Source organism: Lathyrus oleraceus, chromosome 6, assembly GCF_024323335.1.
Source record: "Lathyrus oleraceus cultivar Zhongwan6 chromosome 6, CAAS_Psat_ZW6_1.0, whole genome shotgun sequence".
Taxonomy (NCBI): Eukaryota; Viridiplantae; Streptophyta; class Magnoliopsida; order Fabales; family Fabaceae; genus Lathyrus; species Lathyrus oleraceus.
The window spans coordinates 119,239,134-119,256,656 of record NC_066584.1 but is presented as its reverse complement, the minus strand read 5'-3'; the positions used below and the strand labels follow the sequence as shown (position 1 = coordinate 119,256,656).

The following is a 17,523-nucleotide window of genomic DNA, read 5'->3' as shown; positions in this document are numbered from 1 at the left end:
TGCTTGCATTTTATTTCATTTCAATGGTTTGATGTTTATTTCATTTTTTCACCAATCTTCAAAAATTCATAATTAATTCATTTTTGATCCAAATTGAGTGAGGATTTTTGTTTTCATCTCCAAATTCTCTCTAGTTTTTTTAGGTATGATAGCAAAAGTTGTGCCTGATTGATTTTTAATTGTGCCTAGAGACTTTGATCATGTATGTTTTGTGTATATGTTTTGCCATTTCATTCATAAAATAATGATGCCTTATCCAAAATGCATGAAATTTTATATGCATGATTTAGACTCTTTCCTGGTGATTTTGACGTATAGTTTGCTATTTTTGAGTTTCTGGTTTAGGAGATATGATGTGATCTTTTTGAGTGTGACAATGTGTGTCACACTAGGTTATGTCCACTTCTTGAATTTTGTTTCCATGCTTATTGAATGCCATTTGCTCTGGATTTTTGCATGTGATTACATCTGTATGTCTAGTTTGAGCAGGATTTTTTGTAGGATTTGTTGATCAATTTCCTATTTGATTGGGATTTTATTTGCTGTTTAGTCATTTTTTGGAACTTTTCTTGAGTGCTCATCTTACATGACTTGTGAAATTCTCATGCCTTATCATATGAAGCTGAAATTTTGTGAATTGATTCTTAACATGTTTAATTTCATTTTGGCTTTGGAGTGACTCATTTATCTTATGTCATTTCTGTTTTACACTTGGTTGAAGTTGATGCTCAATTTGATACCATGTATGAGCTTGCTTCTATATGCTTTGATTTGTTGATTTTCATTGACTTGGTTCCCATTATCCAAAGGACATGGAATTTGATATGTAGCTCATTGAATGTGTTCTGTTTAAGCTGGAATTTTCTGGGAATTTATTGAGCTATTTTGGTATTGGTTTGATTGTGATCATTCTGTTTGCTCCAATGTGATTCCATAATGCATAGTTTGACATGTTTAGCTTATGAAATGGATTTGGTGCATATTTTTGATGTGAGACCAATTGGATTATATTCTTGATTGATAAATCTTGATTTTGATCAATTTTCACTTGCTGTTTTGATTTTTTTACTTCCTTTTGACCCTAGGCTTGTCCTAGTGGTCTTACTTCTCACATTTGAGTTGTTTTTTCAGGTTAAAGAAGCAAAATACTTTGAAGAGTTTAATTCAAGTTGATTGATTTTGGTTTAATTGATTGTGATGAACTAACTTGGTTTGTTTTGTAGGATGCTAACTCACTTGCCTTAAGCTTATGCTTTACACATGTGATTGATTGTGTTGACTGTTGGTTCATAACTGGTCTGTTTTGACTTTGTGATTGGGATACTGATTATATTTGATTGATTTCAGGTACCATAGTCGCTTTAGTTCCTTTGAGAACTTGTTATTGCTTTGCTTTGCTTAAGCATTGAGGTAGACTCTCTTGTCTCCATGTAGTCTGGAAGACCTGGCTTGTTATTTAGCCAGGCACCTGTCTGAAGTCCTCCTTAAGAGGCAATGTGTGTGATTGTTTATTTTTGTCCCCAAGCAGGTGAAGTCCTTTTAATAAGGCAATTGGTAGACAAAATAGATATGTAGCCTATCTCCTACTATTCTGTGAGTCACTCACATTGCTCACACTACTCGTGTTTGATGCATGTTGAGTAAAACCCAAGATCTATTGAGTCTATACTTTGGGGAGAGAGTTCCATCTTTCTGAACTCCCCCACCTTCTTATATTCAATGCTCTCCCTGACCAGGGATAAGAGTGATGAGGCACACCCCTCATATCCTTTCATCTGCTTCACCTTGGCTCTCAATGTCAAGGTTAAGAGCACCATTAACCCTATTCCAGTTGACTTTTAAGTCTCACCCTTTGATTGAGCCTAATTGTTTGGTTATAGAGTGTGCTAAATGTTTGTTTGATTACTTCATATGTACATGTTTGCTTGCATACCTTTGTGCATTTATCATCATTGATTGTTCATTAGTGCATGATCATCATTGCATGTCTTTGTGACTTGTGTGAGTTTGCCCATTGAGGACAATTGTAAGACCATGTTCTTTGGCCATTGTTCCTATGATTTGGAAGGGATAGAGTGTAAAACCATTTCATTGGTCACTCATATCCTCTTAGCTTTGTGCTTCTGTTTGTGTTTGCTATGTGAGGATACAACTATAAGACCATGTTGTTGGCATTTGTACTCCTATGATCATCTTGTGGAGGTTGGAATAAGCCCAGACAGATTGGCATATGACATCCACTCTTTGGTTTTGTTTTGCTTTGTGAGATTGGAGTAAGACCATTTATTGGCTTCCGGTATCATGGTGTGTTTTAGGAGATCGGTGTAAATCCATCTATTGGTATCCGATATCCGCTTTTGTTTGAGAGATTGGTATAAGTCCATTGATGGCATCCGGTATCACCTTGCTTTTATGTTGCTTACTTGCTTTGTTGCTCATTCCTAAGGACACACTTGAATCATCTTCTATATGATTTCAAGAGGTGAACCTTTTAAGAAGTTTTACATTCCATCATCCATACTCTCTTTGTCCTAAACCTTTTCACACTTTGCTTTCAAACACTTGTAAATACATGTTGTGCAAACATTCTCACCTCTTTTTCAAATTAGAAACCTGGACCATAAGTCCTTGATTTTTCACACTTCACTTTTGTTAATACTTCTTTTTGAATCAATCTTAATCATACATTGACCATATTTTGTGAATAATCATAATCAATTAACTCCACCCATTCAATTGTTTTGGCTTTGTCCATTATTAATATGTTTTCATACATTAGCCATAGGTTTCAATTACCATAGCGGTTGATGTAAATCTTACCTTGTCCTTAGTGAGTCGATTGTAAGACTTCCGTACTGAAAACAGGGTTAACCCCTCTAGTACGTCGAAGTCGTCCTCGCATGGTGGATTGTTGATTCAGGTTGAGTTTTCTCCCATTGGTAATGAAAAGCCTTAGTGCTTGTGTTTTAAAAATCAAACTCACTAATTTTTGGAAATCTTTTAGCCGAACTACGGCGTTTTGATCCTTACCTTTGATGGAAGGTACGTAGGCAACGGGCTCATCCGTTCAAACACAAAATTAACTAACTTGTACATTCTTTTCTCATCATCCCATTCATGTTTGCACAATATGCCAAAAACAAATAAACTTTTTCTTATACAACAAGTGTGAAAAGGGCTCCCTAGGAGTACCTAGGACGTGATGGGTGCCTAACACCTTCCCATTGCGTAATTTACCCCTTACCCAGACTCTCTGATCTTTTATTGGTTTTTTACGTGTAAAACTTCTTAGGTTTTTGTTCGCTTTTTAACCAGTCCTTAGGATAAATAAAAGTGCGGTGGCGACTCGATTCATTGTATACTTTGCTTATGGTTTAATCGATAAATCATATAGCGACGAATACAACGCTACAATAATCACAATCATATTCATGCATAAAACACAACATCAAATTATTTCATTATGCATTTTTTATTACATTTGATTCTGATCCCCTGTTTTGGTGATATCATTTTCCTATACAGATTTGATGTGTCTGTCCTCCTTCAACTGTAGAGTGTCATCCCCTTATGCAGAAAAAGTTTAACCTTTCCTCGTTTCCCCACTGAGTTATTTTCTCATGGATGATCATTATTTCAGTTTCCTTCCCGGTTAATTATCTGGATGGAACCACTCCCCTTGAGTTATATCCTCATTCGGTCGAGTTTGTGTTTGACCGTTTCTTTCTAGTTATTACCTAGATAGATATTTTGGTCCCTTGAGAGTCTATTACCTAGTAACTGGTAATATTCTTTTCAATTTTTGAGTACTTTACTTTTTCCCAATACCCGGTAAATGTAATTTACTTCCTTAATTTTCCCCAGCAGATTCGTTTTCACGTTTCCCCGGGCAGTATATCCATGACATGTTCATCCTAACCGGTGACGGATATTCTTCCTTTGTGGTTTTCTACCCAGTAAAAAGGTAGTTGCAATCCCTACTTTTATTCCCCAGAAAGTTACTCATTGATATGTTCCTCCTAACCGATGACGAATTTTCTCCTTTCTATGGTCTTCTGCCCACTAACCAGTAGTTGTAAATCCTACTTTCCCCTTCGAGTCTATCCTTGATATGTTTATCCCAATCGATGACAAATATTCTCTCTTTGGTATTCTATCTAGTAACTTAGAGTTTTACAAACAAAGATACCTAGACTTACAATACAACCACGAAATGAGGAAATTTTTGTAAAATGTGTACAAAATTTCCCTTCTTATTTTAGAGAATAACATCAATCAAATAACATTTCATCAAACAAAAGAGAAAAGGTATTAGGTTAAACTTAGCGATTAAGGAAACCGAACACTTTTAAAGAAAGTGATTAGGTCAGAAAAATTGATTACATTTTGATGCATTTCATACAATTAATGATTTATACAAAAATAACAGAAAATTCAATGGCACGAGAATAAATTAGGTCACATAATAAAAATAGGGAAAGTTACCGAGTGTTGAGAGACGGTAAAGAGATGGCGGAGAGACGAGAGAACATAACACGAAATGTGCAGCAACGAATTAAACAAATAACAAAACATAATAATATAAGGTGACTTAAATAAAATTAAACTTATAACAAGGTCAAAAAAATGAATACACCTTTGACTTTTGGAAGATAACATCATCAAGATCCATTTGGGACATCCTTGGTCACTTCGTAGTTGTTGATATGTTTTAAAGTTTGTACCTTTTTAGCATCCTCAAATAATTGAGTACTCATAAAATCATGCAAACTACATGAGTTCAAATGGGGTAAAATATGTACAACATTTTCTAATTTAGCACATAGATTTTTAAGAGCCCAAGAAATAACTCACATTGGAAATCTCTAAGCAAATTAGATTGTTTCATTCATCCCAAGCTGAGCATCTATCCAACTTTGCACTGTTTTCCATCATATAAAATTTACAAGACCAAGTAGTAACAACTTTTGGTTGTTGTGTGCCACACAATTCACATATAGGGGCAAGTGACTGCATCAATCAGAACAATTCACACATATTAAAAAGGTAGTATGTTACAAGATCATTGGTAGTGCTGACTATATTCTTTCGTTTAAATAAAAGTCACATCAATATTTCAAGAATGAAAACAAAATAGTTTTGATGAATGAAAGAAATATAGTCAAATGCTTACTTTGTTTAACATAGCATACATCTGACACTACCAGTTTCTTCATAAAGAAATAATGTTCATTTAAGACAAAGCTCATGAAGCATTGTATCTAAAACTTCATCATATGGGTAAAAGTTTGAATCCCATTTTGAACTTCGTTGTAGCCTAAACTGAATGTGATTAAATTGTCTGCCACCTCCATAATTAATCCCAAGATAATATGCATTCCTTATGTTACATTCATTTAAATAAGTTCTTGAGTAATATTCAACATGAAATTTAAGTTTTGGGAAATTAATCAAAAACACAAAAAAGAAGTGAAATAATAAATTACCTATATTCATAGAAAAAGTTTACACTTTAATTGTGTTTGCGCATAATAGACTGAACCTGTTTGACAATTTTCCCCAACATCTTTTATGCACCTGGAGTCATCTTCATAGCTTTAATTTTCCAAACCTTGTAGATGTCATCTTCGTTGTTTATGGTGACAAACCTTAAAATCAGTTGAATGAGAATTAGGAGAATTATTAAGACTGAAAATTTTCAATTTCATTTTAGGGTTTTCTTCAATTGAGAAAGAGTCTATTTTTTAGTCAAAATAATTTTTTTAACATTTATTTTGATTAAGAGAGTGTTTTTAGTAGACATTAAATATTTTGGAAATGACATTTTATTATTTTATTTAAGTAATAAAAATCTAGGCAAAATTACACTAGAAGGCAAGGCCTTTAAGTATTTATTTGTAACATATTGGTCCTTTAAGTCTTTTTTAACAACTTGGTCCTTTAAGTTATCAGACGTGTGCATCACTATCATTTTTTAACCGAGTGAAAGTGCTAATTGTGGATGAAATTATTTAGAGTGATATGAAAATGATGAAGTGCAACCAGAAATGTTATAGTCACACACTTATGAATGTTTAAAAATGTGAGAAAAATGATGTAGCGATCACTCTAAAGAATCAAGTTGTTACAAAAACAAATATGTATAAAAAATCAACCTATTACAAAGAATAACTTAAATGACCTCTGGTTTAATTTTGTCAAAAATATAATTCTTTTTATATTTTTTAATTTGATTAAAAAAATATATTTTTATAAATCTAATATTTGAGAAATCACTTTTTTTCAATCCATCTAAATTTACTCCCATTTTAAATTTAAAAAGAGTATTTGAGATTTGATTATAATAATATTTTGAACTTACATCCATTTTTAAAAAATAGGGTGTATATTGTCACGTGCTAAAACTTAAAATGACACTTTATTTATAAAATGTCCACTGTATTTTTTATTTACACCATTTTTTAATATAACAGGTGTAAATTTTAAAATTATGTATATTTTTTTGCACTAGTGAGTCATTGAAAAAATTGAGAGAAATAATAAAGAAGTGGAGAGAAAAGAAATTCACGAGAAAGTGAAGAAAAAGAAATTTTTTAAGAGAAAAAAAACTAAACAGAGTTGAAAATTTTTTTTTTGAGAGAAAATAAGAGAAGATTGAGAAAAAATATCTCTTTAAGAATACGAAAGAATAAATAAATAAATTTCAAAAAGAATAAAATGAGAAAAAGAAGAGATTTTTTTCAATCAACTAATCATTTATGCAGGTTTGGATTTGAGGATAAATCCTCTTGAAAACTGGGAGAATGACAAGATCAAAAATTCACTAAGCATGTGGAAGGAAACATAAAAAAATTCTCCAAATAAAATAAATATTTTATTTTATTTTTGGTTTTAATTTATAATAACTACGCATTTTCGTATTTGTTAGCCCACCTGTCTTATTTTGGTCATATCGAAAGTTTTAGGTGTCAAATTGACATGATCTTTATTGTGTTGGAAAGCTTAAAAAATAATCTACAATTCATCTGAAGGGGTCAAGACGAAATTATGTTATTTTATGACTCAAATCTTCATCAATAAGAATGAGAGGATGAAGGAACGAAAATGAATGTCCACTTTCTCCACTACCTTTAAGTGTGTGACTTTTTTTCCTCAAAATATTATTATTAGGTTAGTGGGATGAAGTTTTAGAATTTCTTTAGCTATTATTGTAAGATACCATTTACCTATAAATAATCATGAATGACAATGAAGTTGAATTTTGTTAAACAAACACATTATTTGAATTTGAACGTTTTTCTCATTTGGTTCTAGATTGGACCGTATTTTGATCTGATCGAGAAACCAAATTTTTTGTGGGGATCTTCACTTAGACTTATTATCCTTTCTAAATCATAGAAAGAGTGTGACCTCTCATTTCTATCATTTCCATCAACTTCCTTCTATATTTTCTTTTACTTCAATTCTTTCACAACTTAAATTATTACTTTAAATTCGCATACTTACTCTATTTTATGATATTAGAATCACAAATAATATGATTGAATATCAAATTGGTTAGCCATCACACTTAGTGCAAATCTGATTTCATGGTTGTTGACGAATCTTTATAAAGGTTGAAGAAATATGGTTGGTTAGATCTAGGGTTCAAAAGCTTAGATAAAAGTTAGGGATTTTATTCTTTAGCCACAAATAATATGTCTTTGTTTTTAATATATAGTCATTTTAATAATAAGTAGTTTGGCTCACAAGTCACTTGTTTTTTAATACAACTAATAGGAAAACCACTTACATAAGTGGAACTTAATAAAATTCAACAAATATTCAAAACTCACAATCCTATTTATAACAACTTTAGTGACAAACTCTTACTTTTTTCTCTGAATTTTTTGATGAGAATTAAATGACTCATAATCTAACATTATTAATAAGTTATCCAATCAAAAGTTAGGGTGTAAAAAAAAACTATCCAAAATTTAAAGGCAAACTATAATAAAGACATAATCACACAACAAACTCTATTATCTAGTTCCAAATTCTATGTTTGTGCTATATAAAAGAAAAGAAAAAATAAGAGATCATAAACCAAAGACATACTATATAAACTATCTTGGACATTTTAAAGTGATAGTAAGGACACACATTTTTATATTAAAATTACTTTTGAAGGAATAATATAATGGTTTTTGAAAAACTTATTTTGATTTATATTATGTCATATGAACTTATGCAATTATTTCAGAAAACCACGTGTCATTAAAAACTAAATATATGTTTTTATTTAATGATGATAAATCAATTTTAACATATTTTAAATGATTTTGTGTCTATTTTTAAATTTAAACAATTTTAATATTTTTAACAATTTACATTTGTAATATTGACTATATATAATTTCACGAAGTACTGGGCAAACAACATCAAATGTTGTTGAGCAGTAGTAAGGACGGGAGTCAAATTCTATTCATTCTTCTTTTCCTTCCCTCAATAAATTTATCATAGTTAAAAATAATTGGCATAGAAAAATGGTTTAATCAAATTACTATGTGTATTGAATGTCATACCTTTTTATGTTCTTTTAAAAGACAATGTTTAATCTTAAATTCGACACTTATTATCTAAAAATAGAATATACATTAACAATTACGTTTTTGAATTAAAATATTATAGACATGTTGACATTGGATAATATAATATATATTCCGATAATGTAGTTCTTCATCCTATAATTATTTTTTAGAGATGAATTAGGTTTAAACTCTCATGCTTATGTGGAGACATCTAAATCGTTTAAATAAATTATATGTGATCCAATTAATTCTTCATTTTTTCTCTCCTTCCAAATAAAGGCTCACTAAATTTGAAAGATTTCATTGATCACTAATTTCGGAGCTCTGTACAAAGAGAAAGAGCATAAAGATATCAAATTCAAGACATAATTTAAAAGGACCACACATCCTCCATACGAGACAAATTTAACATGTCAAAAAGTTTAACTAAAAAACACTTATAAAAATGGAACTTAATAGAATCCTTCAATTATTCAACATTCAGAATCCAATTGTAAATAAGGTCATTCTAGACTTTGATATCAACCACACCACAAAATACAAAACTCAACTCAAATAACTTTTTAAACAAAGAATCCAAAATTAACGATATTAACCACACCACAAAATACAAAACTAAACTCAGATAAATTTTTAAATAGAAAATCCAAAATGACACTAATTCTTCAAAATCAATATCGATGAATGAGTTGTTTGTATGCGTCTTTGTTCTTCGAGTATTGGTCAATTTCGACCTGCCATCATAAGTAACATTAATTAGGCATCTATATTCTTATAATATAAGGTGAGAAAATCACATAAAGATGAAAATGGGTGGTGGTAAAAAGTTTAGAGTTTGGAAACAATACTCAAATACTTAAACATAATATTGTTAAAGAAAATCGCCGAACCAAACTAAAATAAAAATATTCAAATCATTATGTTTGGTTAGTAAATCGAATCATATTCCACAAATAATTCTAGAATTGAATCACATGAAAAATAAAGCAAACTAAAATTGGAAATGAAAAAACTAAAAAATAAGTTGTTGTTTTTTAATTTAAAAATAGTATAACAGTTTTTTTTTTAAATTGTTCGATTTGAGAAAAATTATCTTCTAACGGTTTGATAGATTTCAAAATTTCAAAATGATATACTAAAGCAATAAATGTTGTTAAGTTTTGTTATGAGTGAATTGTAATGGTTCATTTTGATTCAAGTGAACTTTTACGAAAGTTTAATTCGGTTCGACTTTCTAACTAAATGTACGATGAACAACACAATTTGTAACAAAACTAGTTTAGTGACAAAAAAAATATTTACATAATTTAAAGATTTGTAAATTTTAAAAACATTTAAGTAAAATATTTACCTTTTGAATTGCTTTTATGGCAGTCAGCAACTTATTACCAAAAAATTCCTCAAGGAATTTGGCCTTATGGAGAGCTTCTAATGATTCAGAAAGTGATTTTGGAATTCTTTCAAGAGTTTCTAGATCTGGATGTATATCTGTTTCATGCATGAAATAAAAAGTTTATTATTTATTCCCTTCGTACCTATTATTATCATCTATAAAGCACAAACTCTGATACAAATACCATGACACAACACGACACAAACACTATAACATTGACAGTATAAAAAAACATAAGACATCTACTTATTTTCGAGAAGAGATCAATATCAAAATTTAAATTATCTTACCAATAGGTTCAGGAAGAGTAAGATGTCGACGAAGACCGTCAATGCCAGCAGCAATTATAGCCGATAAGCCAAAGTATGGGTTTGCACAACCATCTATTAACCTAATCTCAAAATTACTCTTCAAACCATCGGGTGTTCCAAACGAAGATGCAGCTCGCAGTGGAGCTTCCTTATTTTCATTCCCCCAAAACAAATACGTACCCCATGTGGTCGATTGTAACCTTTCATAACTGCAATAAAATTGAATGCTCATGTAAGAAAACATATAAGCATATTCTATTTTTCCATATGGTAAAAGAATTTATGTTGATTGAAGAATGTGATTGTTTATACACTATTTTTATATTCGAATTTCAAACCTGATTGGAAGAGGTGTTATGAATGACAAAATAGAAGAAAGATGATATAGAATTCCAGCCATAAACTCTTTTCCCAAAGTTGATATTCCATATTTTGATGATTCATCAGATGCCATAAACACATTTTTTCCATTCTGCCATAAGCTTAGATGTGCATGGCATGCAGAACCCGCATCGTCTAAGTTGTACCTTCAATATCACAATATGTTTTCATTTAATGATACATTTGATATGAAATATGATAAATTATTGTATATATTTTTTTTAAAACTATAAAGATTAACCATACAAATGACATGTTATTAAATAATAATTTGTCATCAATTTTAAATAAAGATAAATATTAGATCAAAGTTGTTTAAATTTGAAATATAGAGACTAATTATGTAAATCAGCTAAAACTTGAAACCTAGTTAAAAAATTTAAAAAATCATTAGAATTATTTATTTATTTCTAAGTATTTGAGAAATATTTTTAAAAAATATTATCTAACTTTTGTTATATTAAAATCTTTAATAGAAAATATTTAAATTACATGATGTAAAATCCCTCTTTTAGTTTTTATAAAAAGAGCTTGAAATAATTTTACAATTTATAAAAAAATTCTATAAAATATAATGACAATTATTTTTATTTTTTTAATTTATAACAATTGGCCTTAAAGTCATATTCACTAAAATATAATCTTAGACATCAAAATAAAGCATAATCTCAATAGTCAACTAACTAGTTAATCTACTTAAAAATAGGTTAAATTATTTATTTAACCAAACTTTCAAAAAGTGTGTTACTCAAACTTAAAATATAAGCTCATGATAAATAATTAGGGTAAATTATTGTCACTTACTTTGGAACAAAAGTTGCGAGCAAGCCATGTTTCCTAGCAATTGCCTTAATAATTTCACGTGTGTAAACTAAATTGTCTACAGCTTTATTACAAATGGTATGCTTCAAAACCACCTCAAATTGACCTTTTCCAGTTTCTACATGTAGCTGCAATTTCAAGTTCAGAAAATAGACACATATTAAGTGAAAGTAATTATGTTGTTAGTAACAATAATTTTCCTTTCTACTATTTTTTTATATAAATATCTTTTATTTAAATAATATAATTTAAAAAAAAAATCCATAATATTTTACCTGTTCTATTTGAATGCCTATGGATTGCAAAGCAGATGCAATTTCACGAAGTATTGGGCAAGCAACATCAAATGCTGATGTACAGCAGTAAGGACTAGAGTCAATTTCTACCCATTCTTGTTTTCCTTCCCTGTATAAATTTCTCAGAGTTTAAAATAATTAACATAGGAAATTGGATTAATCAAATCACTTTATAATATTGAATGTCTTACCTTATTATGCTCTTTAAAAGATAAAACTCAACCTCGAATCCTGTACTTATTATCTGAAAATAGAATATACATTAACAATTATGTTTTTGATGAATGAGTTAGGTTTACACGTCACACGCTTATGAGAGGATATCTAGAGCTTGTAAATAAATGATACGTGATCTGATTAAAAAATATAACATCAAGTAGTGTATCAGATCTTAAATCAGACTCTAATACCATATTAAAAATGTGTAATTATATAAAACTGGTTTTTGATAGATATTACCAAGTCAAATTCATCTTTGAGAATTTTGGTAACTCTTCTAAAAGTCTCTCTTGGACAATGTTCTGATGCTTGACCAGGTTTAACATTCAGATCTCCTAAAACCATTTCATCTTGTTTACACCTATAACGAAACACACCTAAATCACGTTAAATAACTCACATTAATAGCTAAAACTGAAAGTGAAGCTCAAAATTATTCAAAAGAATTTGAGTACCATGGAATTGTTTTTATAGTAGACAAATCAGGTGTTAGTCTTGCTTCACCAACAAAATCGACACCAGAACCAGGTGCAGGTTTTTCCAATAAAGAAGTCCTTACCATAGTCACAGGTGGTAAAGCAACACCATTCTTCGTAACTGTTTCGTAGAAATACTTTCTAGGAATAGCCTGAAACAAAATTTGACATTATAACTTGATAACATAATATAAGAAATCTCTAAAATACAAAGTGAAGTGATAGAAACATGAAACTCACACGACATTTGTATTGTCCTGAATGATTAACCCAAATTATACGAACAAATGAAACATCACTCTCTTCAACGTTGTCCACAACTTTTAAAATCCCATTTCCATTTCCATTTCCATTCAAATCCATTTCTTCACACTCTCTCAATTCCCTTTGGTTTTGGTTATTACAATATACTGATTTTATTCTCTTTTATAGTATTTTTCACCCTAATACATGGATTGTTTATATTATAAAAAACATTATCTTTTTAAATAATGGATTTTGGATGCCTTATTATATATTTAATCAGATTAAGATTTTGAGAGTGCATGTGCGTAATAATTTGTCGATATGTTGAGGGAAAGTACGGTCACATGCATGTTTCACCAATTATTCATCAACCATGTGCAACCCAAGACACCGACAATATATTACTATTTTAAGTATGACATTTATACGAGACACCATTTTCTTTTATAGGCAAATATTTATTTATAGGGAGTATTATAGTTACTCCAACCCAATAAACAAACTATATTACATCAATTTCAAGTATCAAATTCTCTTACAAATAATCAAATAGACATTTATAATAATTACAACTAATTTTCGGTTTAGAACCTAAAGCCAACTACCACCAAGAACATAAAATGATTCTCTAAACTATAACATCCGAATTGTCTATTTTGTATTGAAGATAATTTGATTTCTCAACCAACAAGACACCACTTGAAAAAGGCCAAACATTGAATAAGGTCCCAGCTTGAAAAATGCCAAACATTGGATAAGATCCCAACATTGAACAATAAATATATTTCTATAATTTGATTATTTTAATAAAATTAAAACAATTTTATCTATAAGAAACATATTTGTACTACACTACCATAATTAAATACATATATATTTTTTCAGTCTTTCTTTTATCATAAGAGTTTCTGCAATTAGGGATATAGGAATTATTTTTTTAATTATTAAAATCATAAAGCTGGATAAATTGAATAGAAAATTATTGTATTTGTAATAAAACATTTTGAAAGAAATAATTGGACTGAGTCACGTATTAGTCTTTCCTTAAAATATTTTGTGGCTCTAATTAAAATTGTGAAAGTAAATATTCAAGATAAAACAACTTAATTACATTGTTGATTGTTGAGTACCTTCTTTTTAGAAAAAGTAATGGAAAGACAATTGAATTGAAACTAAAATTGTAATCGAACTCACTTTTTTTATAGGTATTCAAATACTTATTACTTTTTTATTTGATTCATCTTAATTTTATCATAGAAATATAAATTCGATCCAAATCAATTTACAGTCACATGCCAAAAAAACACAATATGCCATTGCAGATATGTTGAGGGAAGGTACAGTCACATGCATGGTTCTCCAATTATTCATCAACCATGTGCAACCCAAACATATAATACTATATTAAGTATAAATAAGATTGCCAAACATTGGATAAGGTCCCAACGTGAAAATAATGGTCATATGTTGAGGGACCCACTACAACTATTCATCAATCATGTATAGCGGAAGACACAGGACAATATTATATTATATTATATGGCAATTGGATCCATTATAATAAAATCTATCCAATCCATCAATCAAAAAATTCATTCAATCCATCAACTAAATAAAAGTTAAGTTAATGGATTGGATTAAATCCACCCATTTATAAGCATAGATTGACTCAATCCATCCAACACATTTTAATGATCAAATGAAATTTTTTTATCTAATTTTAAAATAATGAATTTTTTCAAATATTAAAAAATTATTTTTTTGAAAAATAAAAAAATTAATTTTTTTTCTGAAAAAAAACCGATTTTTTAAAAAAATACAAAAAACTGATTTTTTCCAAAAATTTTAAAATTATTTTTTTGGAAAATACCAAAATTCGATTTTACTTTCGAAAAAGTTATTTTTTATGAATATAAAAAAATTCATATTTTTCGGAAAAAAAAACAATTTTTAAATTATTTTTTCCGAAAATACAAAAATATGTTTTTTTCCCGAAAATAAATTTAATTTTTTTAGAAAAAAACTGAACTTTTTTCACTCAAATACAAAAAAATATTTTTTTTCTGAAAAATATAATTTTTACAAAAAAATAAGTGATTTTTTTCAAAAGTAAAAAAATTGAATTTTTCAAAAATACAAAAATTAATATATTTAAAAAAACTATTTTTTCAAAAAAAAAATGGATGGATGGATATCCATCCGCTAAAAATATGATAATGGATGGATTGGATGAATTTTATTCTTAATGGATGAATTGGATTGGATATTTTTAAGAAACTTTTAATGGATTGTTAATGGACTAATGAATTATTTTGATTCATCCATTAACGATCCAATCCATATCCATCCAATCCATCCATTTTGCCACCCTTAATTATATCAATAACACGTGATTTTTCGGGGTATTCTATTTTCCTGCAATTAGGATATATGATTTATTTTTAATAATTTAATTATTAAATTTATAAAGTTGAATATATTGAATACAAAATTATTGTTTTTGTAATGAAATAATTTTAAAAAAAGTTTTGTCACCAGACAGTAATTGGATTGAGTCGCGTATTAGACTATCTGTAAAATATTTGATGGTTCTGCTTAACATTTTGTGAACAGACTATAATAACTTAATTACATGTTTCATATCCTACCAACCGATTAAGAATTGTTAAAAGTATTTTGAGTAATTTAAATGCTGGAATTGGTTAACACGAGGTTGTAATCAATTACAGCAATAGAAACTTCACTTTTGAGTTGTAAAAGGAGAAAAGTATTTGAGAGTGTAATCGCTTAACATTTGAGGTTAACCGGTTACCACTGATTGTGTTTTATTTTTTATGTCAGCGGTAATCAAATTGGAAAATCAAGTGAAGGCATGTGGAGAAACAGTCACGGAGCAACGTGTTGTCACGAAAATCTTGCGTTCTTTAACACCAAGATTTGAAAATGTAGTTGTACTGATTGAGGAATCGAAGTATCGTGCGACGATGAGCAAAGAGGAACTGCAAAGCTCTCTTGAGGCTCATGAGCAAATGATGGAGGAGAGAAATTATGATAAGGCAAAGACTGTGATTGCTTTGCATGCTTGCTTCAACGAGAAGGAAAAAAGATCGAAAGAAAAAAGACCCATGAAGAGTAAAGGGAAATTTCAGAACTTTGGTGGAAAGAGTTCCAAAATTCCAAGAATTCAACTTGTCAAAGGGGTGAAAGAAACTGCAACAAAAATGGCGGTCAAGGCAACTTGGGAGGTGAAAAGAAGAGGTTTGACAAAAGCAAGGAGCAGTGCTTTAGGTGTTAAAGGTTCAGTCATATTACAAGAGTGGAATGTGAACAAGAAGAAACCTCAAGGAGATGAAACCAAGGTTGCAAGATAAGAGTTTGATAAAGAGAATACACTCTTAGTCATGATCACAGAGGAAGAATGCAACAACATCAATAGCAATTCTTAGAATGTTGCAAAAAAGGTATGTAATCAGTTACATGATATGGTTAACCGGTTACATACAGAAGAAAATTCCATGACGAGTATGAAAGGAGGCCAGTGCAGCGAGGAATGGTATTTGAACTTGGTTTGCTCTACTCATATGATGTGGAGGAATGATTGGTTTTTTAAAATCAATAATATCATGAAGAATAAAGTGAAGTTTGTGAATTACACCACTCTAGTGACCGATGGAATCAATGATGTTTTGATCATGAGAAAAAATTATGGACATTCCTTGATCAAAGATATTTTGTACATTCTACGAATCAAATGTATCATTCTAAGTATTGGGCAATTGCTTGGAAGGGTTATAAGATTCACATGAAAAACAAGGGGTTACACGTTATTGATGCAAAAGGAGTTTTGGTCCTTAAAGCACTTATGGATGCCAATAAAGCCTTCAAGGTTGAGCTAAAGGTTATGGAGAATAGATTTCTTGCTACAGCGTCAAGTCGAGAAGAGTGGATATGGAATTATTGTCTTAGGCATCTCAATTTTTGAGATCTCAAAGACTTGGAAAGGATTGGAATGGTAATACAGTTGCCATCAATAAACATACCGGCTGAAATTTGTAAAGGATGTGTGCAAGTTGAGAAACATAAGGGTAAATTCGGCAAGGATGCGAGGTGTAGAACCAAGAATCATCTTGAGGTGGTGTATTCGGATGTGTATGGGCCGATGCAAGTAGATTCCATTGGTGGCAATAAATACTTTGTCACATTTATCGACGATCATAGTTGAAATCTATGAACATATCTATTCAAGAGAAAGGATGAGGTATTTGAAGTGTTTAAGAAGTTCAAGTCCATGGTTGAGAGGCAACGGGGTCACAAACTCAAAGTACTCAAAATAGATGGTGGAGGCGATCATGTCTCAAAAGACTTTAAGAGGTTTTATGATCAAGAAGAGATTGTACATGAGGTATTACGACCTTATACATCGCAACAAAATGGTGTTACCGAGAGAAAGAATCGATCGATCAAGAACATGATGAGAAGCAAGTTAAAGGGGAAGAACTTGCCAAAGGAGTTATGGGGAGAAGCGGTATCCACAACTACATATTTGTTGAATATGTGTCCTACAAAGAAGCTAGATATGGTAACACCGTAGGAAGCATGGTTGGGATTCAAATCAAATTTGAACCATTAGAGAGTTTTTGGTTTCGTAGTGTATCGACATATTCCGGGGCAGCTTAAAAAGAAGTTGGATGGTAAGGGAGAAATGATGATACTTGTAGGGTATAACTCTAGCGGTAGTTACGACTTGTTTGATGCAACAAAGTGGAGGGTTATCATCAGTCGAGACATCGTTGTCGGCGAAATCAAGAG

At 30.1% G+C, this 17,523-nt stretch overlaps 1 protein-coding gene across 1 annotated transcript; it reads right to left on the bottom strand.

Annotated features, from left to right (window-relative positions):
* Positions 1 to 9,016: 9,016 nt before the first annotated feature.
* Positions 9,017 to 12,987, bottom strand: LOC127093608 (uncharacterized). The gene is made up of 10 exons (XM_051032551.1): positions 12,709 to 12,987; positions 12,448 to 12,620; positions 12,233 to 12,353; positions 11,965 to 12,017; positions 11,753 to 11,882; positions 11,460 to 11,605; positions 10,613 to 10,801; positions 10,254 to 10,483; positions 9,922 to 10,058; positions 9,017 to 9,304 (listed from the first exon to the last, which is right to left on the bottom strand). Exons 1-10 carry the CDS (start codon positions 12,829 to 12,831, stop codon positions 9,242 to 9,244), a joined length of 1,365 nt encoding a protein of 454 aa, XP_050888508.1. The 5' UTR covers positions 12,832 to 12,987; the 3' UTR covers positions 9,017 to 9,241.
* Positions 12,988 to 17,523: the final 4,536 nt, after the last annotated feature.